The 25,009-nt window shown below is 40.8% G+C and overlaps 2 protein-coding genes across 3 annotated transcripts in view; one reads left to right on the top strand and one right to left on the bottom strand.

Annotated features, from left to right (window-relative positions):
* plekhh2 (pleckstrin homology domain containing, family H (with MyTH4 domain) member 2) overlaps positions 1 to 6,989 on the bottom strand; it is a 159,231-nt gene extending 152,242 nt beyond the window's left edge. Inside the window, exon 1 of the mRNA XM_078557164.1 lies at positions 6,773 to 6,989. The gene's annotated coding sequence lies outside the window, so the exon portion shown is untranslated. The remainder of the gene's footprint in view (positions 1 to 6,772) is intronic.
* A 271-nt stretch (positions 6,990 to 7,260) lies between these two features.
* Positions 7,261 to 25,009, top strand: part of thada (THADA armadillo repeat containing) — a 423,827-nt gene continuing 406,078 nt past the window's right edge. For both annotated transcript variants that reach the window (XM_078557163.1, XM_078557162.1), the window contains exons 1-9: positions 7,261 to 7,599; positions 12,425 to 12,513; positions 13,609 to 13,739; positions 15,702 to 15,850; positions 16,715 to 16,747; positions 17,878 to 17,926; positions 20,021 to 20,211; positions 20,412 to 20,506; positions 22,945 to 23,168. In XM_078557163.1, coding sequence (XP_078413289.1) covers positions 7,524 to 7,599; positions 12,425 to 12,513; positions 13,609 to 13,739; positions 15,702 to 15,850; positions 16,715 to 16,747; positions 17,878 to 17,926; positions 20,021 to 20,211; positions 20,412 to 20,506; positions 22,945 to 23,168 — 1,037 coding nt within the window. In that variant the 5' untranslated portion in view covers positions 7,261 to 7,523. The remainder of the gene's footprint in view (positions 7,600 to 12,424; positions 12,514 to 13,608; positions 13,740 to 15,701; positions 15,851 to 16,714; positions 16,748 to 17,877; positions 17,927 to 20,020; positions 20,212 to 20,411; positions 20,507 to 22,944; positions 23,169 to 25,009) is intronic.

The raw sequence follows: 25,009 nt of genomic DNA, 5'->3' as shown, positions 1-25,009 counted from the left end.
TTGGAGGAGTGGTAATAAGTGAAGATGATACAAATTACCTGCAACAGGACATAAATAGCCTAGCAGAATGGGCAGATAAGTGACAGGCTGAATTTAATACAGGGAAACATGAGGTGATGCATTTTGGCAGAAGGGAAATGGCGAGAGGCAATATAAACTTACTGGCACAATTCTAAAAAGTGTGCAGGAACAGGGGGACCATGGGGTGCATGTGCATTGACCTTTGAAGGTGGCAGGACATATTGAGAGAGTGGTTAGCAAAGTATATGGGTTTCCTAAATAGAGGTATTCAGTACAAAAGCATGGATGTTATCCTGAACCAACATAAAGCTCTGGTTAGGCACCAACTAGACGAGCATCCAGTTCAGGAAAAATGTGAAGGTTCTTGGGAGCGTGCAGAGGAGATTTACCAGAATGGATCTAATGATGAGGGATTTTAGTTACAAGGTTAGGTTGGAAAGGCTGACGTGTACATGATTATGAACGGCTTAGATAAGGTAGACAAAGAAAAACTCTTTCCATTAGCTGATTGTACAAGGACTAGGGGGCACAGATTTAAGATTTTGGGCAAGAGATGCAGGGGAATGTGGGGAAGAATTTCTTTATGCAGTGAGTGGTAATGACGTGGGACTCACTGTGCAAGAAGGTGGTGGTTGTGGAAACAATGATTTCAAAAGGAAATTGGATGGACATTTGAAGGAAATAAACTTATGGGATCAAGCAATGGAGTGGGACTGACTGCATTGCTCCATGGGGAGCCAGCATGGACTCAATGGGCTGAACGGCCTCCTTCTGTGCCGTAAATGACTATGACTCAGTTTCTTCATCTGTTCTGATGATGCTAATTTCAAGAACAGGGCTTCCAATATGCCTTCTCTTTTTCCTTAACTGAGGATTCCACTTCACCATGGTTGACCTTGGTCTTTTGGCCGTGTCCATTCTATTTCCTGCAATTCTGTTCTCACCCCTTTCTCTTCCTCCCAGAACCATGATAAGGCTTCCCTGGTACTCATCTTCTACCCTACCAGCCTCCAAATTCATCAGATCCTCTGCCATTTCTACCACCTCCTGTGTGATACCAAAACACCAAATCCATTTTCCCCTCCCTTATCCTTTCAGCATTCCGAAGGGATTGTTCCCTCTGTAAGTACCTGCTCACTCAATCACCTCCTCCCATTCCCACATCATCTTCCCCTGCAAGCGCAGGAACTGCAACACCTGCCCTTTTATCACCTCCCCTGTCAACCTCCTACATTGTTACAATGAAGCTCAGTGTAATCTCAAGGAACAATACCTCATCTTTTGATTGGGCACTTTACAGACTTCTGTACTCAACAATAAGATCAATAATTTCAGATCAGATATTTCGCCCAAATATTTCAGATGGCAGCTGTTGCTGATTATTCTGAAATTCCCATATACATCTTTTCTAGGTCTACATTATGTTTCTTTTCTTGTTCCATCACCATCTCCTTTTGCCTTGCACCATTATCTCTTTTGTCATTTAATCTCTCCTGCCTTGCACCCTAACACAGACCTTCCTTTCGTTTTTTTCCCCCTTTCCCTGCCTCTGTACTTGCTTGAACTTTTTTCGGTGCTGACAAAAGGTCACCAAACTGAAATGGTAATTCTGTTTCTCTCTACAGATGCTGCCTGACCTGCTGAGTACTTCCAGCACTTTCTGTTTTTATCTACACTCATTTTTCACTGGTGTTACAACCATATCTTTTAGGACAATATTTTCTTTTAAGATGGACTTTGTATTATTTGGACAGTTGGAAGCTGATTTTTTTTTAAAGGGTCATAAGTTCACATTGGACTGTGGACAAGCATGCCTTTTCCAAGAAATCGCCTGATCAGCATGGCACTTGTGGAGGAGAGCTATTTGCTTATTTGCACGGCAATTATTTTAATCGATGGAATGAAAATAGTTTTAAAGGCCAAGGCCTGGTGATTTACTGGAAATCACCTGATGGAGGAGCTTTATGTTTTGAACTTGTTTTTTGAACTCAGTTGGGAATGAACTGAGAAAATGAAGCTGCTCAGCTCACACTCTCCTTGACTTGCCTGAAGTAGAGTGGTTATCAGTATCCAGCTATGAATCCTCATCTCAGTGGAACTTGTCTGTCTTTGGAAATCTGAGAGGCTGAGATGAGAAGGATTGATCTGGCTCTAATCTCCTCCACGCTGAAGCTTCATTGTTGAGAACTGCCAGGTATCTACTGGGACTAGCAATCTGTCTTCACACAAGGGAGCTCCAGATCGACAGCGTCAAAAGCCTGCGAACTTTATCCTTTGTTTTATAAAGTATTTTCTTCAACCGCCTATCTCTGCAGAGACTCTTTGTTTATTTGTGTGTGTTTATGTTGGAGAATTTTAAGACGGATAGATAATTATACTTCCAGATTACAATTGTACGTTAACCGGTTCTTGCAACCTCTTTTAAAAAATAAGTTTTGTTTTATAATAAATCAATCATTTTGAGTTTATTGAAAGAAGCCTGGTTAAAGTCTCTTTTATTCTGGGTCTAACAGCAGTGAAGGTAAATAATTGGCCTTTTTGGTGACTGAATTAAACTTTTAAACTAACCATGCCACGTGTGGAGCCTGGGGCTAGATCAACTGCACACTCCTCCTGTCCCGGTCGTAACGCTAGTTAATTATTCTAAATAGGTGGAATCTCCATGTAGGTTGTCTTTAAAATAGAATTTGTATTATATGTATTTTCAAAGATATTACATGCATATAAAAGATGTCCATTTCTCTCTTTTTAATATTTATTATTAGTGCAATAATATACAAATGCAGAAAAGTGTAAAGTACTGCATATAGGAAGGACAAATGCAATATGTATATATCCACATATGGTGTTGAAATAGCTAAGGAACAGGTTAAAAGAGACCTCAGAATCCTTGTAGATTCAACATGCAATATGACCAATCAACGCAGAGTAGCAGCAATCAACAAAGTCAAAAGAATAAGCTACATAACCAAAGCAGTAAAATAAAAATCAAAGGAAGTTGTGATCAAACTGTAAAATGCTCTGGTCAGACTGTCCCTTGGGTACACTATCCAGTGCAGGTTGTCAAGGAATAGGGGGGATAGTCAAGCACTAAAGACACTGCACGGAACATTCATGAGGTTGATTCCCTAGTGTCAGGAGTGTTATGTCTTAGCCTGAGAAGAATCCTTCTGAGAGCTGATCTATTGAAGTATACGAGTCAGTAAATAGTATGGAAATAGTTGATCTAGAATTTAAAAAAAAATTAAACTGTAGGAAAGGGGACACAGGTCCAAGCTGACACAATAAAATGTTCAGACTGATTATCAGGAAGTTTTTCTTCACATATACAATGATCCGTACTTGAAATGGACTTGTAGGCAGAGTTGAGGGTGGAAACTTGGGATTATTTAAGCAACAATTTGGATGTTATCAAACGAAGCAGGTTAATCCATTGTAGGTTACATGCTGGCCTACAACAGTCTCTATTCTTCATCATCTAGGAAGGGTTGTCAGGCATTTGAGAGACTTGATTACATACTGCATTACATTACATTTTTATGATCTACAAATTATATCATGCCTTATGATAATCAATCAAAAGTGTGATTGGAACTTTTGGTCTTTGAGGTAACCAATCTCTAAGCTCATTTAACCCATCTCTCTAAGTGGACTCATGGAACAAAATTCATCATATACAAAAGAACTACAAAGGATCTGTTACATCAGCAGCTGACTCATAGTGAATCATTCATTTTGGTGGACTGTTTCAAATTATTTGATGTTTTGCAAAAAACCGAAAAAAGCATGTATTATTTGCCTACACTCAATGTGTAAAAAAATTGTAAAGAGCTTGGTGCGTGTACAGTGAACAAGGTCCCAAACTCAAGCCAGAAACATTTACATAGCGACCATAACCTTACAAGTTATATGTTTCCTAAATTTACAATATCACTGCATCCAGAAAAGGTTTCAAATAACATGGGAAATCTACTCAACAAATGAAAGACTGGACACTTTTTAATGAGCTTAATTACAAAGTGAGCAAAATAACCTGCGGCTGAATTTTCCCAGCCTCATGATGGTGGGCTTGGAGGTGGCGTTAGCCAGGAAAATAGGGAGGGGGGGGGGCTGTTGGCGGTGGTCATGTCGTGATGGCTCCCTGATGCATTCCTCCTACAGAGGAGGTTTCCCGGGGACAGGCTGGTAATTGGGTCAGCTTCCCACTTCAGAGGGGTAGGCACCCAATTATGCTGTTTAAGGCACCAATTAAGAATGACTTTGTTGCCTTGCCAGTGTTTTGCCGTGGACGGACTTGCCTTCTCGCTATACATGTAGGCCGCCAGTTCAATGCTGGCGGCTTTCCTGCGCATGGTTCGGCGATTGGGGGTGGAGCAGAGTGAGGGGGGCAATGGAGCCATGCTCCGTGCACCAATGATGGGGCTGCAAGCTCAAAAGGACGCAACTACAGCCAATCCAGATACAGCCAAGGGGTTTCCCCTCCACACCAATGGACCTGTCGGCCTTCATTTTGTTTCGTACTTTAAAGCTGTGCAGCTCAGCACCAGCAACCTGCATCAGCAGTGCTCATCTCTCCAGGTGGGTCTGCCAAAGCTGCCGAATTACTGGCTGTCTGATCAGGCCAGTGGCTGTCTGATCGGGCCAGTAACATTGAGAGCCCATCTTAATAGATAGCATATGTGAAGACGGCCAATTAGGGGGCAGCCTTCAGGAAGCTAGCTGAGCTTGTCTCGTTGCCTGCAAGCATCAGCTCGGGGCCCTCACTTGCTCCCGACGTTGGGATTCCAAAGCCGTAGCAAAATCCTGCCCTTGGAGTGTTTTGTGTTAGATAATCAGATAATACAGAAGAGTCTGTTATTTAAAAAACTAGAATAAAGCTTAGGTTTTGGGTAATCCTAAATCTAAAACTACTATCAAAGCAAGAGCCATGTCAATATCCAGAAAACAACTTCCATCTTATTTCTTGGGATGAAGGGGTTGTCTCATGAGGCAAGGTTGAGCAGGTTGGACCTATATTCATTGGAGTTTAGAGAATGAGAATTGATGTTGTTGAACATATAAGATTCTGAGAAGGTTTGACAGGGTTTTTCCTCTCCGGGGAATCCAGAAGTAGGGGGCAGAGTTTAAAAATAAGGAGTCTCCCATTTAAGACAGAGGTGAAGAGGAATTTCTTCTCTCAGAGAGTCATTAGTCATTGGAATTCTCCTCCACAGAGAATGTTGTGGATATTGTCATTGAGTGGTCATTGAATTTATTCAATGCTGAGTAGACAGACTTATGATCTACAAGGGAGTCAAGGATTATGGGGGGGGGCAAGCAGGAAAGCTAAGACCACAATCGGATCAGCACGATCTTATTGTATGGTGGAGCAGGTTCGATGTACCAAATGGCCAGCTCCTCCCTCTATTTCATATGATCTCATGATCAATAACAATGTAAAGGAACACAACAGCATATGGATGAAGATCATTTTTTAAGTTCACAAGTAGTTGAAAAAAGGCCAAATTCCTTCTATTTTTGAGATTAATAAATTTACAAAATCTCTAGAATACGCATTTTTGGCACGTATACCTCAAGACTGCAATTTCATTGGTTGTTGGCATTTTTAAATCACTATCTGTGATGAGTTTAAAACAACTGTCTTAATTTCCCTGCTCAGGAATGGTGGGAAGTTATCCCTCCAAGCAATCCAAAATTTTCCTATGAGCTTCCTGCCTATAGGAACATATAATTACAAATGGGTGATAATCTTGTCTAGTCTTTATTATAGCAACATATGGACATAAACAATGTCAACAGTAATAAGTAATATAATTATTTTTAGAAAAAAATATTTGGACAAGGGCTGGCATTTATTGCCAATCACTAGTTGCCCTAAAAAAGATGACAGCGGGACTACTTTTTTGAATCACTGCAGTCTGTGTGGTTCTTATTCTTTGCAGTGGTTTAATACAATTAAGTTGTTTGCTAAATTGTTTCAAAGAGTTAAGAGTTAGTGACATTGTTGTGGGGCTGGAATCACATTTAGGTCAGAGTATGGATGGCAGGTTTCCTTCCCTAAAGGACATTGGTGAACCCAGTCAGGTTTTTATTTTAAAATATCTGAAAAGCATTAGTTAGTCTTTTAGAATATAATTAAATATTCTGTACAGCCTGAGTTCTATTATGTTAAGTCGCATCATAACTTCTGTTTCAAATATCGACAGGATACACTTTCCAGTGGCCCCGATTATTTTACCATTAAGAAAATAAATCTACGATCCATGTATAAAGGAACAAATTTACTGTTTATGTCTGGTCTGGAACAAAATTGTAATCAAGGCAAAATTCTGCAAACACTGGAGTGGCTTTCGCAAAGAAGTCGTTTATTTCTTCAACAGAATAGCAAGTCGCTACAACTTTCAAACACATTTTATAACCGTACTTTGGAATATACACGGATGATCTATTGCAGCGACGAGTATTTTTCATCGAAACCACTCCGAAAAAACATCAGTTTTGACACTTAAATTTGGCAAATAAGTATCTCTCACTGATACTTTTATAACGGGTTTGTTCAAAGACTTCGCACGAAATATTTTGTTGGGGCAGTACTGCGTGCCCGCTGCTTTTATGGGAACTCCCAAATTGTGCCTTAAACCTCATCTTTTCCACTCTGTCAGTGAATGACATCAGATGCAAAAAAAAAATCCTGGAGGGGGGAAAGCGCCGTTCTCACCCTCTCTGGTCAAAATGCTGGCAAAGCGCCTACCTGATTAAATGTGCCATTCCCTCCCGTTGAACTCGCGGGACGAATCACTGAAGGGGGATGTCAAAGCGGGCGCTGGGGGCGAGCTGCCGTCTGCCCTGCTGCCTTGCCCGCTCGCTCTCTCCATCACGATAAAGAGCCCTGTACGCCAGGCGATAACTTTCCCACACTCGGGCCGGCTGTCAGCGCGATCTCATCCACCTGGGGAGGGCGAAAGGGAATCCGGAGGGGGGGGGGGGCGGGGCGGCTGACATGCTCTGATTGACGTTCGCCTCCACCAATCGCCTGGCGGAAGGCCGTCCGGACGTGCTTTTTTTTAAAACGCCACCGGGCGAGCCAATAGACGCTAAGCGGAGGCGGGACCTCGGCGGGGTTGCGTGCGCGCGCGCGCGCGGCCGGGGGGGGGTGGAGCGGAAAAGTCAGTGACGGTTGGACGTGAAAGTCGATTCGACGTTCGCCGCGTCTCCCCCCCCCGCCATTGCCGCAATTGTGGCAGCTTTATATGTTGGAAGCAGCTGGAGATGGACTCCCTGCAATGAAAGCACTTTCCTAAACGCTGCTAATAGTATTGCTTTTGCTTCTTAAACCGTGGAATAGGTCTGCTCGCGCACTGCTTTCCAACCTCTTCACCCCCCCCACCTTTCCCCCCAAAAGCTGTCACGTTTGTTGAAGTGACCACATAACAGGACAAGCCTGGGCCATTTCCAACTTTGGGCCGCCTTCCTACCGGCGTTTTAAAGTAATTTGAGTGGGGATGGTTCTGAAGAAGAAGAAAGACACCGACGTTGGTCGAATAGTTCTCGATGAGCACAAACTAGCGAGGTTGAGATGTGAGTAAACACGTGTCTTGCAGCTGTGACTGGGTAACAAACACAGGGTTTCCTCAATGTGCTGGGAGAAGCAAGTTGTTCCTTCGTAGGCCGCATATTGTGCAACCCAGGGCAACAGATAAGACAGTTTAAACCCCCGATCCTTGCCTCGGAGACCAGCAGATCTTGGCGTTCTGATTTCGCATTCATCCACCAGTGAAGCAGCAACGCTTTTCAAACCTCAAAATTCAAAGCGAGCCAACGACCAAGAAATCTTAAGTGTATAAAGTATTGGTAGATCTGGGCTTCCAGCCCGACGTAAATTACAATTTGGACAATCCTGATGTAGAGCTTGCTTGCAAATGTGTTAAAAGCAAAATATTGCGGATGCTGGAGATCTGAAATAAAAACAGAAAATGCTGGAAAAACTCAGCAGACCTGGTAGCATCTGTGGAGAGAAACAGAGTTAACATTGTGGGTACGATATGACTTTGGAGTTCGAAGAGGAGACATGTTGGACTCAGCGTTAACTTTGTTTCTCTCTCCACAGACGCTGCCAGCCTGCTGAGTTTTTCTAGCACAAAAACAGAATTACCTGGAAAAACTCAGCAGGTCTGGCAGCATCTGCGGAGAAGAAAAGAGTTGACATTTCGTTGACCCCTAAGGGTCATGAGGACTCAAAACGTCAACTCTTTTCTTCTCCGCCGATGCTGCCAGACCTGCTGAGTTTTTCCAGGTAATTCTGTTTTTGTTTTGGATTTCCAGCATCCGCAGTAGTTTTTTGTTTTTATCTCTGAGTTTTTCTAGCAGTTTGTTTTTATTTCAGATCTCCAGCATCTGCAGTATTTTGCTTTTATTATACTGGTATGAAGCGCTAATGTAGAAGACTGGTTTGGTCTCAAACAGAGTATCAGGTTTAATTCTAGTCATTGCACTTGAAAAATGTGAAGGCCAATGAGAGGATAGAGTAAAAATTTACAAGAATGGTTCCAAGGATGAGGGACTTTAGTTATGTGAATAGCTTTGAGAAGCTGGGACTGTCATCCTTGGAGAAGTGAAGGTTGAGAAGAATTGATAGACGAGGACAGAGTATATAGGGAGAAACTGTTCCAATTGGCGGAAAGGTCAAGCACCAAAGGGCAAAAGAACCAAAGGTGAATGAGGAAAAACCTTTTTACACAGCATGTTGTTAGAATCTAGACTGCACTCACTGAGTTTTGTGGATGCAGATTTAATCGTGATTTTTAAAAGGGAATTGGATAATTATCTGAAAAGAAAAAAGTTATAGGGCTCCATGTGAAAGACAGGGAAGTGGGACTATCTGGATTGCTCTTGCAGGGAGCTTACATGGACATGGCAGGCTGAATAAAAACAAAAAGCTAAAAGCTACTGCGGATGCTGGAAATCCAAAACAAAAACAGAATTACCTGGAAAAACTAAGCAGGTCTGGCAGCATCGGTGGAGAAGAAATCAGTTAACGTTTCGAGTCTTCATGGCCCTTCGGCAGAACTGAGTATAGTTAGGAGAAAGGTGAAATATAAGCTGGTCTAAGGTGGGGGGGGCGGGGGGAGAGAGAAGTTGAGGGTGGGATGATTGTGGAGATAAGCAAGCAGTGATAGGAGCAGATAATCAAAAGATGTCACAGACAAAAGGATCAAAGAGGTGTTGAAGGTGGTGATATTGTCTAAGAAAAGTGCTAATTAAGAATGGAAGGCAGGATACTCAAGGTACAGCTCTAGTGGGGGTGGGGTGGAAAGACTAACAAAGTTTTAGTTTTAGATTTAAAAATAATGGAAATAGGTGGGAAAAGAAGAATATATAAATTATTGAAAAAAAAGGGAGGGGGGAGAAACGGGGTGGGGATGGGGGGAGGGGGAGTTTAAGATCTAAAGTTGTTGAATTCAATATTCAGCCCAGAAGGCTGTAAAGTGCCTAGTCGGAAGATGAGGTGCTGTTCCTCCAGTTTGCGTTGGGCTTCACTGGAACAATGCAGCAAGCCAAGGACAGACATGTGGGCAAGAGAACAGGGTGGCGTGTTAAAATGGCAAGCGACAGGGAGGTTTGGGTCTTTCTTGCGGACAGACCGCAGGTGTTCTGCAAAACGGTCGCCCAGTTTGCGTTTGGTCTCTCCAATGTAGAGGAGACCGCATTGGGAGCAACGAATGCAGTAGACTAAGTTAGGGGAAATGCAAGTGAAATGCTGCTTCACTTGAAAGGAGTGTTTGGGCCCTTGGACAGTGAGGAGAGAGGAAGTGAAGGGGCAGGTGTTGCATCTTCTGCGTGGGCATGGGGAGGTGCCATAGGTGGGGGTTGAGGAGTAGGGGGTGATGGAGGAGTGGACCAGGGTGTCCCGGAGGGAACGATCCCTACGGAATGCCGCCGGGGGGGGTGAAGGGAAGATGTGTTTGGTGATGGCATCATGCTGGAGTTGGCGGAAATGGCGGAGGATGATCCTTTAAATGCGGAGGCTGGTGGGGTGATAAGTGAGGACAAGGGGGACCCTATCATGTTTCTGGGAAGGAGGAGAAGGTGTGAGGGCGGATGCGCGGGATATGGGCCGGACACGGTTGAGGGCCCTGTCAACGACCGTGGGTGGAAAACCTCGGTTAAGGAAGAAGGAGGACATGTCAGAGGAGCTGTTTTTGAAGGTAGCGTCATCAGAACAGATGCGACGGAGGCGAAGTAACTGAGAGAATGGGATGGAGTCCTTATAGGAAGCGGGGTGTGAGGAGCTGTAGTCGAGGTAGCTGTGGGAGTCGGTAGGCTTGTAATGGATATTGGTGGACAGTCTATCATCAGAAATTGAGACAGAGAGGTCAAGGAAGGGAAGAGAAGTGTCAGAGATGGACCATGTGAAAATGATGGAGGGGTGGAGATTGGAAGTAAAATTAATAAATTTTTCCAGGTCCCGACGAGAGCATGAAGCAGCACCGAAGTAATCATCGATGTACCGGAGAAAGAGTTGCGGGAGGGGGCCGGAGTAGGACTGGAACAAGGAATGTTCCACATACCCCGTAAAGAGACAGGCATAGCTGGGGCCCATGCGGGTACCCATAGCCACACCTTTTAGTTGGAGGAAGTAAGAGGAGTTAAAGGAGAAATTGTTCAGTGTGAGAACAAGTTCAGCCAGACGGAGGAGAGTAGTGGTGGATGGGGATTGTTGGGGCCTCTGTTCAAGGAAGAAGCTAAGGGCCCTCAGACCATCCTGGTGGGGGATGGAGGTGTAGAGGGATTGGACATCCATGGTGAAGAGGAAGCGGTTGGGGCCAGGGAACTGGAAATTGTTGATGTGACGTAAGGTGTCAGAGGAATCACGGATGTAGGTGGGAAGGGACTGGACAAGGGGAGAGAGAAGGGAGTCAAGATAACGAGAAATGAGTTCCGTGGGGCAGGAACAGGCTGACACGATCGGTCTGCCAGGACAGTTCTGTTTGTGGATTTTGGGTAGGAGGTAGAAGCGGGCCGTCCGAGGTTGGGCGACTATCAAGTTGGAAGCTGTGGGAGGAAGATCTCCAGAGGAGATGAGGTCAGTGACAGTCCTGGAAACAATGGCTTGATGTTCTGTGGTGGGGTCATGGTCCAGGGAGAGGTAGGAGGAAGTGTCTGCGAGTTGACGCTCAGCCTCCGCGAGGTAGAGGTCAATGCGCCAGACAACAACAGTACCACCCTTGTCAGCGGGTTTGATGACAATGTCAGGGTTGGACCTGAGAGAACGGAGTGCAGTGAGTTCAGAGAGAGACAGATTAGCATGGGTGAGAGGAGCAGAGAAATTGAGACGGCTAATGTCACGCCGACAGTTCTCAATGAAAAGATCAAGAGAAGGTAAGAATCCAGAGGGAGGGGTCCAGGTGGAGGGAGAATATTGGAGGTGGGTAAAAGGATCCGTTGAACGGGGAGAGGACTCTTGCCCAAAGAAGTGAGCACGGAGACGAAGATGGCGGAAGAAGAGTTCAGCATCATGCCGAGCCCGAAATTCATTGAGATGAGGGCGTAAGGGTATGAAGCTAAGTCCTTTGCTGAGCACTGAACGTTCAGCATCGGGGAGGGGAAGGTCAGGGGGTATAGTGAATACGCGGCTGAGGCTGAATGGTCTCCTGTGATTCTATAAATATGACTACAAAAATTTTGAGAAATGCTCACATTTATAAAGTGCCTCACAATAGTAAATTATTTTAAGTGCAGATGCTGTTATGCAGGCAGTCGTGGCTGCAGTCTTATACATGGCAAGATCTGACAAGTAGAAAGGTGAAGGACTCAATCTGTTTTTGGTAATGATTAGAATTTTTGGCCAACATTCCTCCCTTCAGAAGTTTTTAATAGTGCCATGACATTTTAATTGCACCTGAACCATTAGAACAGGCAATGAGGCAACCTGTCAGTACTCTGTGGCAGTTCTGGTTTAAATCATGTGTTCAAGTCTTGTTGTAAGGCTTGGACACAAAGCTCTGATAATAGTTGAAATCTTATTATCATTTTTTAAATTAGTCCAATAAAGCCACCATTTTACCAGGGGGCTCCTTTGTAGCTGATCATGATATTGTTTCAGATCACTGCAAATCACTTGAGCTTTGTTCCTTGTTTTATGACATTGTGAACTCCCTGAAGATGCTATACATAAAAAAAAAATTCTATAATCGGAAAAACTGACATATTTTAAAACTTAACTCTGTAAATGGTCTTATTGACTTTGTTGTGTATCTGTGATTACAATAGATAATTTTGAATAATGTACACTCTATTAACAAAATGCAGTTCAACAAGTAAACATGTAAAATACATTGAACCCTGCTACCCCACCCCAATATTCTTGAAATATTTATTGTTCCCTTTTATCCTTTAGGTATAGTAACTGATGAGGAGAATGGTCTTGGGATTCTCCTGCTGGAATGTGCAGAGCTCAATGATGGAATACAACAACTGCAGTTACTAAAGAAGGTACAGTCTTACTCCTTCATTCAGGCTTCATCACAACCACTTCATGGAGCAACAGTAACGGACAATTATAGTGATGATAATAAAGAATCATTTATGTTTGCAGGAAGTAAAAAAAGAAGTCCTTTTAACCTTTCCTGTGAATGTATTTTAAACAGTTGCTTTTTTCAAAAAAAAATTTGCTGGTGGCCTTTTTTAAATCAAAGCAAATATTCCAGCTGCAGCACTATTAAATAATGACCATGGAAATGCAAATTAATCGTTGCAAATTTAGCTCAGAAATTTCTGAATTAATTAAATGACTTGTAACAAACAGAATATCTCACATTAGATACAAGATCACCAAGGTGTTACTTGTGAAAAGCTTTATTACTTTATCTGGGATTTCTGAACTCTTGATCTCCAAGATATTTTTGGAATAAGCGGTGAGGATGTGTGCATCAGGAGTTTCTGCCGGTATTAATTTAGAAGTTCTCAACTGAAATCCAATTACTAATGGTTGTTGGACATCTATTCCTGGGTGCTGATTTCATGGACTGCTGATGACCAAATAGTCCCCTAGGTGCACTCCAGCATTTCCATTACTTCCAGTACAATTATTTATGCTACTAATATATGCTAAGTCTTTGTCCTGCCTCACCATGCCTTATATCTACCATACTATCAAGAATAATTTTTCCTTTTTCTAACTGTATCTCCTCTTCTGACATTGGGATTTTTATCTGTTCCATAATCATTCCATTATATGGAATCGCAGTGACATAGGAATTTTAAATCAATTAGCTTGGCTAACTGGGATTATGGCAGGAATAAGTGAGCTTGAATAGTTTATTTCTCCCTGCGATTTGCAAGTTATGTGCCACTCAGCACTTTGGTTTCAGTAAAGGCACAATGTGACATTATGCCTTTTCCAATTTAAAAATCTGAATAGATTTCATTGGCTTTTCATTTATTTGTTAATTGAAACTGAGCCAAATTTGATTCAACTGCACTTGTCGGTGGCCTTTATTGTACTGTTGAAGCTTCAGTTGTTATTTTTGTAAAATCTATAATTTCCACATAAATAATCACTTTACATTTTTCTTCTGTAAATTTCAGATTGGCTCTTTGTTACGAAAACTAGGTAGAGACTCTGTGCATAATCCACAGATTGACATCTGTTTGGAAATATTGGTTAGAATTTATTGGGGTCTGGAATCCAGAAGCCCCTTGAAAAGAGCAACAGCAAGGTAACTCTCAGAATATTTGCGTCTTGTTTTCAGTGTGTTTGCAAGTGAAATGGTAACTCTGTTGAGACCTGCTTAGTCAATAATTGCATAATCTGGTGTGATGTGAGCCACAGGAGGAAATCATGATTTTTACATCTTTCTATTTCTGTTAAGTAATTTCATAGAATATATGTTCATCCAGTCTGTATCATTGTTGAATCAAGCCCCATTGATGCCTCTGATATCATAGCTTCTTTCACCAGCAATTTTATTCCTAAGACTCCTAGCATTCGTATATTGAACCATTTTCTCCACACCCTTAAATTGTGTTTGTCACTATTTCTCTATCTGGTAATCACCTCTCTGTCTTCCTACATCTCCCTCCTCCTTTAAGACCCTAGTGAAACCTACCTTTTCAATCAAGCGTTTGGCCATCTGTCCTAATGCCTCCTTCAATGGCTCAGTGTCAAATTTTGTCTGATTATGCTCCTGTGAAGCACCTTGCGATAATAAAAGTGCTACATAAATGCAAGTTATTATTGTACAAAGGATTGTTTCAGTATCAAAAGTTTTTTTTTTCTAAATATCTGGGTAAAAGATGGTTAATATGTTAAATGGAAGTTGTTTACCATAGAGTCTAAACAATAAGCAATCCATCACTAATACGAAAGCAAAATACTGCCCATTTTGGAAATCTGAAATAAAAACAGAAAATGCTGGAAATACTCAGTAGGTCAGGCAGCATCTGTGGAGAAAGAAACAGGAGTTAATATTTCAGGTCAATAACTTTTCATCAGATGTTTCTGTTCTGATATTTTTGAAGTCAGCTTACTAGCGTGGGGACACGTGGCAAGTTCTTATTTTGCATCATTATGCAAAGATCTATTGTATTGAATTATGTGTATATTAATTGTATCAATTAAGATATTAAATATATACAGGTTGAGGGCATTGATTGGATAGCTATTTGAATAAATCACTATCAAGTGAAGATTGGCTTTGGTTTCTTCCTTCACTGACTGGCTATGAGGGGTGCAACAGTATATCCCATCATGACTGCCATTTCGAATGTTCACTTTACTGTGAAATAGTGTCCCATCTTTATTAGGAACATATGTGTGAACAATAAGCATGTCTAGTCTGGATCAAGCAAATAATATAATATGTCTCTGGGTCCCTGTGCAAGAAGAAATAGAGCAGTGGGAATTACTTCCCTTAAAAATTTTGCTTTCAGTTCACCTATAAGAACAACTGACACCAATGTTTTTGAGCAAGTATTTATGTCAGAACTGAAGTTGGAACAGTTGTCATATTTGCATTGTCTTAAGGAATGACTTAACTTGATGGTTACTTTTGAAACCATGTCTAGTTTGTCAGAAATTTTCAGTGATCATGTGATATTGCATCTTAAGTTTAAATTCAAAAATGCTTGCTTTTAGAATAAACCTAGTTACATTTTAGCGAAGGGTTATCAGAGAATAGCGAAAACAGTGTGTGGTTTGGGAAATTCTACTTCAATTATATTTTCACCCTTGAGCCAAGAGTATGCTAATATTTCTCCCATCAGTAAGTAATGTAATTTCATCATTACTGTGATCAACTTAATTTAAATTTACAGTTTCTATTTTCTTTGGATTTGAAATGTTTGCATTTCTGTCTAGGAGTTAGCCAGCTATTCATGCAGGATGCGATTCAACAGCATACCGCATCTCTAATTTTTTTGAGCTGGCACCACCTGATACAATATACGTTGTTCGCCTTGCTTGTTAATATGGTACAAATAATTTAATTCAAATCCTTTGTGTAGTAGCAATATATATGAGGCCTGTTGAGTTGCATGTGTTGTGCAGTGGCTTCCACATAAAGTAGGTTTTGTGTTGCATTTAAATATTTAAAAATGAAGCACACCCACACCAAGATGCTTTTTAAAATGTTTTCACACAAAAGGCTTCATTAAAACTCAACACTAATATTCTTTTGCAGCGCACTAAGCGGCATTTCTGAAAACCTCGAGGAAGAAGTGGTTAACTGTCTCGTCAATTGCCTGAGGGAAGAATTGTTGACAGTGGATAAACTCCATGTTAGGAAGGTGATTGATTCCATTGCAGCATGTATGGAGAATTTTAGCCTAGGTAAGATTGATCAAAGTGCATGAGCTTGAAAAAAAATATATTTAGGACTTTCTACATGGCCTTGTTAAAAGTTGATGCTCCTTCTACATCTTGCATTATTCTTTGGTGGGTATGCAGTTGACTTGTGCATAGACTTAGTCTCCTTCTAAATTCCACGCATTATGTAACCCATCATGTTTGTATTGGTTCTTTGCTTAAAGCAATCCAAAACTGATTCTACTATTCTACATTCTCCTTCTAGTCCTGGATCTTTTGTTGCTTCAAATATTTATCCAGTTTTCCCTCAGAAATGCAATTATCTCTGACTCTAACACTTTCTGTGATAAAGCAGCCATCTGTGCGTGACTTTCCCCTAACCCCACCCCTTACTCTTTCTCTGTGTGATAATTTAAAATTGATCATTCCACATCACTTTCTATCCAATGGGAATAGTCTTTCTTATTTCTTCTATCTATTGGGGAGGTGGTGGCAATAAAAATCTGGAATTAAAAGCCTGATGATGACCATGAAACCATTGCCGATTGTCGTAAAAACCCATCTAATTCACTAATAACCTTTAGGGAAGGAAATCTGCCGTCCTTATCTGGCCTGGCCTACATGTGACTCCAGACCCACAGTAACGTGGTTGACATTGTTGGCCTAGCCAGTGACGGCCACATCCCAAGAATGAATAAAAAATTAAATAAATTAAGTTTTTCCAGACTTTAGATTTTTAAAAACCTTTTAGAGAAAGAAAAGACTGATCTGAGATCCTGGAACACACAGGAACGAGAACGAGCAGGAAATTGTATGATAAGATTAATTTCTAATTGTGGTGCATGTTCAATAAAGTAACCGTTCTGATTTGATTTTCTGCCTTCACAGGTGAAAAGTGCGTGCAGTGTCTTTATCTGGAGGGTAGGTTGTCTGTTTCATATTTTTGATTTGGAAAGTTGTTCCCTTACACATGTCCATTTTATTTTTTTGCAATCATCCCACTTTCCTTGAAGACTGTACTTAGTCTTGACTCTCTCTGTGCAATACAGTATGAACCTTGTCTTCAGTGTCAAACTGATTAATTTAAACAAATTTGCCATTGGTTCAATTAGCTAACTCTAATATTTGTGACCATTAACGGACAATTGATTAAAACGAAATTAAATGCTATATTTTGACAAAAAAATCTGTTTGATTTTGTAACAAATTTGAGTTGGTGTTAATACCTTAGCGATTTCACCTTAGAAGTTGCTTGTTGAAGCAGCGTGAACATTTTCGTTTTATGGAAATTGACTCGCACTAACCTATCTATACTTGTGCAATCGCTGCTTGTAATCTAAATTGGATATTACTGTCTTTTGTCTACTTGTTTCTTCAATCTCTCTGAAGGAGGACTGACAATGCTAACAAAGGCAAATCTTGATTTGAATTGGAAGCTGCTTAATTCCATAGTAAGGTGAAATGCACAGAATAATAGATATGATAAGAGTTACTTACTTCAAACAATTTCACTTGTAACTGCACAATTATACAAAATAAAGAATGTATAATTCTACCCCTACTTAAGTGGGTTATTTTAGTTGCTTAATCAGAATTAGCCCTCTGCAGACCCAGGGCAGAAGCACTGTTCCTTGCCTTTGTCTTTTGCCATTGGCAGCTACCATCTCCAAAAACCCGACTGCCTTCTTGGTGCCTGTGTTTTGTTCTTAAAAGCCTCTCACTATCTGGTTAAAAACTCTGTCCGTCTCAGACCGATCAAGGGGCTTTCAAACACTAGTGATAAATGTCTTTCTGAATCATCATGAATTATTTGTTGTTTAAACTGTGGGAGAAGTAACCACCTTTAACCTGGGGGCCTTTTTTAAAATAAACTTGAGAATATACATTATTTTTAAAAAAAGTATTAGGATTAGTATTAGCATTAATCCAAATCCATTCTGTGGACAAATGGTCAGAAAGTCCAGAAATGTGACTGGTTGCAGATTAACATGGAACTAACTGAGGTAATTCGAAAAATTGCTTTTGTAACTATTTTGACTTTACTTTTGTAGTTCTTCAGTTTCTGCATACCACATTGGTGGATTTTAAGCTGCAAAATAAGTGAGTATTTCTAAAATTTAACTTTGTTCAGGATTGCAAATGTGCTGAGACTTACTTATGTTAATTAAGCAAAATTCACCTATGAATGTGATTTCAGAATTGTAAAGTTACTGAATTTGGTTGCTAACCTACACTTCTTTTATTCTACACTTGTATTAAGTGCTGCAGACATCCTTCAGTCGTATAGTAGCATTACACTATAAATGAGATGATATAAGTGCCTTGGTTGGAGACCCACTTAATTAGGTGTTTTGCCTGCATTGATAGCACATGTAAACTTTTGGCTTGAGTAGCATAAGCTGCTGCATTTTTCATGGCCTTAAGCAGGCTGAGTACTTAGTTTTTGCATTGTGCATATTCAGGAGCTTCCACTAATATTGAGAAAAGACCATAGTCAGTAATTGTTTTAGTGTTGCCATTAAGTCCACCCCACTCTACAAACTTGGTGGATACCCAAGCACCGGGAGTTTTTTAATTCTGTTCATCTGTGCAATGTAAATATGCTATTGCACTTGTTGTATGAACTTTGAGTAGCTTTGTGTGTTTTTCACATGCCAAAACCATTGCCGGTAGTTGCACTATAATCATGTTTAAGGCCAAATCCCAAATGAGACTTGTCACGATGAGAGGAAATTGTGACTGAATGAGATCTAACTATAACTTCACCAGCTAATCAAAAATACATTCAACTGTTTAAAGAGGACCTAATTTTTAAAGCTACAAGAAAAGACACTGGCCAAAGATGGCTACCACAAGCCACCTGATGTCTGGTACTGTAAGTTGACCACTTTTCTGGAAAGTCCCTATATAGATTGCACTGCAGACCTGCCCTGACATGTTGCATGGAATTTCACACCTGGGGGGTGTCAACTTCAAAAAGGACTATTGAAAGGAAGGCATTAAAGTGCAAAATGCTAGACTTAATAACCGTTATGCTGTCAAGTCAACATGGAACTGTTAGCTAGCCAGGATGTACACCCAACAGACACTCAAACCCCCTGTGGAGGATGAAATAATCCTATATCCTGATGGTTTCTACTGTCTTGAAATGTGTCAAAAGTTTCTGAGATAAAATATCAAAATGTGATTACTTGTTCTACAATAATTACTACCGCAGAAGTCAAATCCTTTTGGAATATACATCCACAGCAGGGTTTTAAGAACTGGTTTTGCCAAGCCAGAGTTAGAGAGGAAAAGTCAACAGAAGAGTCTGGAAAAAATGCTAAAGAGAGCAGCAATGAATCTCTTTGTCTGTCTGTCTCTCTCTCTTTCTCTCTCTCTTCATAAGTTAAGCAAAGCCTTATCTCTGTCAAAAAATCAGTCACAGGGATAGTGTATTTCCATCAGAAAGAAGCTCAGGAAAAACTTTTTGATTTCTGGAAAAGACGCCTTACGGATTAAAAAAGGAAATTGTCTCCAGCAACTGCAACTACATGGACTTCAATTCAACTCTGGGATTTTAAAGGACCAGCTGACTTAAACTAGCTGCGACGTTCAACAATCTACACATCAAAGACAAACAAAGGATTTCTAACCATATATTCTTTTAGCTTTTACTTGGACTTTAACTTTCCTTACTCCTGATACCTGTGTGTACGTGATGTGTCTTTTATTACTTTTTCTCCGGTTTAGTGGCTAATAAACTTGCTCTTTCTTTGACTCAAGAAAACCTCGTTGATTGGCTCCTTATTGTTCACTGCTTAGACAGTAAAAAAAAATACATTTGCATTTGAAAAAGGCATCCACAGGGGAAAAATAAATTTAAAAAACCTTTGTTATGACCAACTGAGGAGGCTAAATAGAGGGGACCCAGTTTACTCCTCCTCACCTGGTCTTTACAAATTTTAAATTCCTATTACCTAAGCTTGTGGTCATTTAAGATGAGGTTTCCTTTCTTCTACCACCGTAACTTCTGATCTAAAACACAGTGAAGGGAGATGAATAGGCTATAAATTTAGCATTATAACTTTTCAATTCATAAAACTATTAAGTCTTTTGCAGACTCACTATTATATTAGATATTTATTTTGCCAAAAACCATCATTACTGAAAATGTATTTGGGAAAAAAAGACTGATTTTTAATTTTGCTTTAGGAGCCTTGGCGGACAACACATTCTGCAAAACAAGCTGATGCATGATTCACTGGTAGCCATGAAGGCCGCAATGGTCCTTGTGCAAAAGGTTCAAGAGAAAATACATGACATTTTCTGTAAAAATGCTGAGCCACGTCTTTGGGAAGCTATGTGTGGGCTACTCACATGCTTTATTGAAATACTCCTAGATGGTAAGCTTATGGGAAACTACTGTTAGATGAACATTCTCTCCTTACAGCACCATTGCCAACAAATGCTTTTTCCTCCTCGTTAAAAGTATAGCAGATAATTTATTACAGATGTAAAAGGCTAGTTGCATGTTTTTGGCCTTGCTGTCTCCATTCCCTTTTCTCCCAGTTTCTAAGGATGTCAATTTTTTTCTACCATTCAGGAGATTTCTTACAGATCGTTCAGAGTACAGCAGGGATGGCTGCACTTCTGTTTATCAAAACTATTGTGGACTGTGATGAACTCTTGCCAAAGCTGGTGAGTAGGAGTGCTTTTCGGAGAGATTGAAGTTAATTTTTGCCTGTTTGACATGAAGATCTGGAAGATGATTAATGATCTTACCAGGCTGCTATGAGAAGGATATGATGTAATTAAGTTTTTTTAAATATTGAAAATGAAACATTAATGTGGATTCAGAATATCATTGCCGGTTGAAAATTAAGAGTAACAGCAACATTTAATGCTTTGCTAATGCTTTCTGATCAAAATAGATATGATTACATTTTTTTTGCAGGCTTTGGGACCCTTTTAAAAGAAGGGCTTGGTCATCAAATTAATTATTTTGGAAAGATAAAGGGCAGGATTTTCTCATGGGCTTCCATCCCCTGACTTTGGGAACAAATGGAGGCCCCAGGCCCACATTTGCCTGGAGACAGACCAGAGTGTTAAACTTCTTACAGCCAGTTGGTGAAGGAGGAGACCAGAATCCAATCTTTACTCAATTTTAGATTTATTCACAAAGTAAGACATTGGGGAGAAGTGCTCAGCTCTCCCTGTGCGAGTGGGGGGAGGAGACTGAGTCGGGGCCTGCGCTCTTTTGCGCATGTGTGCAAAAGAGCGCAGAAATCTCCCTGAGGCAAAGAGCTGCCTCAGGGAGATCGGTTTGATTTTTAAAAATTTTAATAAAAATTTTTAAGACATGTCCTCTCATGTGATAGTGTTACATGAGCTGGGACATGTCAATGAATTTTATTTAAAAATTTTATTAAACTTTTAAAAACCTTCATGAAATCTTGTCCTGCTCGTGGATGAGGTTTCATGATAAATGCGAAGGCCGCCTGGGCTCTTCGCCTGCCTAAGGTTGGACGGGCAGCTCAGTTAAGTATTTTAATTAACACTTAAATGGGCTTAGTAGGCCCTTGACAGTTTGGCGGGCATGCAGCTGACTCTGGTGCGCTCCCGCCGGACTGAATACCTGAATGGCACGCGGTGACGTCGGGACGCACGCCCAATGTCACTGCGCATCATTTTACGCTGACCTGAAGATTCTGCCCAATATAAATGTGTAGCTCTGAACTCTACAAACCACCACCAGTGCCAATAAGTGTCTCTTTTTCATTTATTGTACGATTATTTGCTTCAACATTCAAGACTAAGTCATGATATATGGAACCAGTAAAAATAAATTTCTGATGACAATTTGGAATGATTCAGACAGACTGGATTCAAATACGATTAAGTGATTATCTAATGAGTGCCCCCACCTGTATACACTTAATTTATACAGCTAACATGGAGGAGCTATTTTCCTGGAGGTGACATCCTAATTGGCTGCTTCTGCGCTATCAGAAGGGTGGTCTCTGATGCTGCTGGCCCAGTGACAGGGCTGTGAGCTCCAGAGCCCTTGCCCCTTCTGGAGAGATGGGCACTGATGAGGCAGGTAGCGATTGCAAGGGCGCCTCAAAATGGAGGCGTCCTCTGAGCCCTAAAAATAAATAATTATTTAAGAGGGGAAGACAGTAGGCCCTTGACATTGAAGGGAAAATACCTCGATCTAAATTGTTGGGGCCATGGGGTGACCTTTGATGTTGGTGAGGCTGGAAAATCAACCCTAATTATGGTCTATGGCCTTAAGTAGGTAAATTGACTGCCTACCTCTGTGGTACGGGCAGCTGACCCACATTCCTGCCCACCCTGGGAAAATTCCCTGCTGGAGCTATCCCAGAGCAGTTCCCCTCTATTTTTATGGCACATCCACCTCCAAGCCCACCACCACTGGGCCAGGAAAATTCTGCCTCAAAACTTCATTGCAACCTGAACTTAATCATATCTTGCAGTGGCAAGGAATCATTTTACATATGAACTGAAAGTCTTATTCTTGGAATCAAATCCTGCTTAAGTAGCTTCACTGTACCAGGGCATTATATTTGAAACGATACATGGGATTCAGGATCATTAAAAATACAACAAAGGAATACTGTGGATAGGTGGGCTAGATGGCCTGAAGGTCTTCTCCTACCTGAAACTGTGGTGGTGATTTTAACCCCAGGGTAGGTTGGGAAGGGGGGCTAAAAATAAAACCTTGAGCAGCTTGACTTCTACCTGGCTCCAACCTGGCTTTAACTGGGTGTACTGTTGGGTGCGTGATCAACCTGCCCTAAGTGAAGGGTTGGTCATTAAAATATTTTAGGATTTGTAACATGAATGGAGATCTAGCTTTTTTTTGTGTAGATACTTTGTTGATCTCACCATTCACCATTGTCCCAAATGGTCCATTACTATCACCATGCCAATATCAGCTTTTATTTCGAGGAAGTTATGACACAAAAAAATTTTGATCTGTTGAGTAGAGGACAGAGTTTAGCTCACAGCATATGTTGTGAAATGCCCTACTCAAGCAAGATTGACCCAATATTTTTTTCAATAGCCTGTTGATTTTTATATCTTAATTGAGCCACATCTTTTCTTTTTTGAAGGTTTTTGATCTGCTTTTTAACTCCATGCAAAGAGCTCATGATGTACCAGGATGGTTAATTCAGAGTTGCGGGCAACTTTACAATGCTGTACCTCCTGATGATGCAGTTCTTTTCCTAAGCCAGGGGTCTCTGGCAATGTTGGACTGGAGAAGTGGAAGAATGAGAGATAGTGGTGAACATCTACTATTAGGCATATTGACTGTTCTCTTGTCACTTAACACACGGTAAGCAACAGGTAGATCATTTGTTTTCTAAAGTCAAGCACTATTCATATGTGTTTTTGGATTTACAAGGCTCCTTTTATTAACAAAACATATGTGCCAATTTATTGGTGAAATTCTGGGAGTGCTATCTAATCCCTTTCTCCTTTAGCCTTGGCAAAGACTGGTAACTGAGACTTAAAAATAATGGAAAAGCTATGTCTTCGCCATCACTAAGACTGCTATTTCTACCTCTGTAACATAGCCTGACCCCACTTCTGCCTTACCTCAATTGCTACTGAAAATACCCCATGCCTTTGTTACCTCTAGACTTGACTACAACACTAGCCAGCTTTGCACTTTCTACCTTCCATAAACTTCAGCTCATCCAATACTTTGCTGCCCATGTGTCCTAGCTTGCAGCAAGTTCCATTCACCCATCACCCCAGTACTCGCGGAGCTACATTGCCTGCTGGTTAAGCAGCATCTCAATTTTAAAATTCTCATCCTTGTTTTCAGATCCTCCCCGCCCATGGCCTCATCCCTCCCTATATCTGTAATCTCCTCCAACGCTGCAATCCTCCGAGATATCTGTGCTTCTCCACTTCTGACCTGAGCATCCCTGAGATTAATTGTATCACCATTGGTGCTGTGCCTTCAGCTGACAAGGCCTTATCCTCTGGAATCCCTTCATTACACCTTGCTACCTCCCTGCGACTCCTTCCTCCTTTATGACACTCCTCAGCACCTTCCTGTTTAACCAAACTTTTGGTCATCTGCGCTAATGTCCTTGTAGCTCAATGTCAAATTTTGTGTGATGCTTCTCTAAAGCATCTTGGGATATTTTACTATGTTAGAGATGATATAAGTTAATTGTCCATAATTAAATATTATTTGATGCGTTAAAACAGCAGAGTGGTTTTTTGTATCAAAAGCCATATTGCAGCGGCTGCAATCATTGAAGCTGGTTACTTTTTTTGTGGTAACAGGCTTTCATCTGTCCTAGGTTCTATTTTGTACCATAATTGATTGTTACCTTAATTGAGAAGGCATAGTTCTTGCTAGCTGACCAGAGAACAAACAGAAATAGCATTTCAAGCTAATAGAAACTGTATTAGTCTAATGCAAAGCAATGGACAATGTAATGGCAATATTGTCATGTTAATGAATTCCATTAGCTGTCTTTATATAGTTCGCAAAATGTGCAAGCAGCTTGTATTCAAATTTTTTTGTGGGGTTTCTTGAAGTTCTTTGAAATAATTGCTACTTTTCACTCCAAATTTAATGCATTATTCTCCTACTTATTTTAAAATATGCCAAAATACCAAGGCAATTCTAAATATGTATTTTTTTTAAATCTATTTTTGAAGCCCAGTTTTCAATAATTTGGCTAGAGTTTGAACTTCAACAAACCCATAGTCTAATTTAAAGCCTTGTGAACATTTGCTGTGAATTTATAATTGGTTCATGGTAAATGATCCATTTTAAGTCTCACTAGTTCATTTATTCTGATTTGAAGTTGAGTAATCACATTTTTCCCATATGTAGGCAATTTATTTTGTTGTCTTTCTCCACTCGTCCGCAGAAACCCTACTAAATCTAAAGTTTAGGATTGCCAAGGTCTGGACTGAACTTGTCACAGCTCATCCTTGGTTAATGCACCAGGAGTCCTACCTGAGAAATGTTTTGCAGTTTCTCCTATCGTTCCCCAGAAGATCCAGCTGAAATTGATGAACCTCCAATGAAAATCTAATTTTAAAAATCAGTCAGTATTGTGATTCAAATTCACCCTTCCAGTCAAAGCTCAACTCAATATTTTGATATCCATGTTTATTGCAATACCAAACCCTGGCTCAAATCATTGG

The sequence above is a fragment of the Cetorhinus maximus genome, chromosome 14, assembly GCF_964194155.1.
Source record: "Cetorhinus maximus chromosome 14, sCetMax3.hap1.1, whole genome shotgun sequence".
NCBI lineage: Eukaryota > Metazoa > Chordata > Chondrichthyes > Lamniformes > Cetorhinidae > Cetorhinus > Cetorhinus maximus.
Note: the sequence above shows the minus strand (reverse complement) of the source record. Positions and strands in the feature narration are given on the sequence as shown.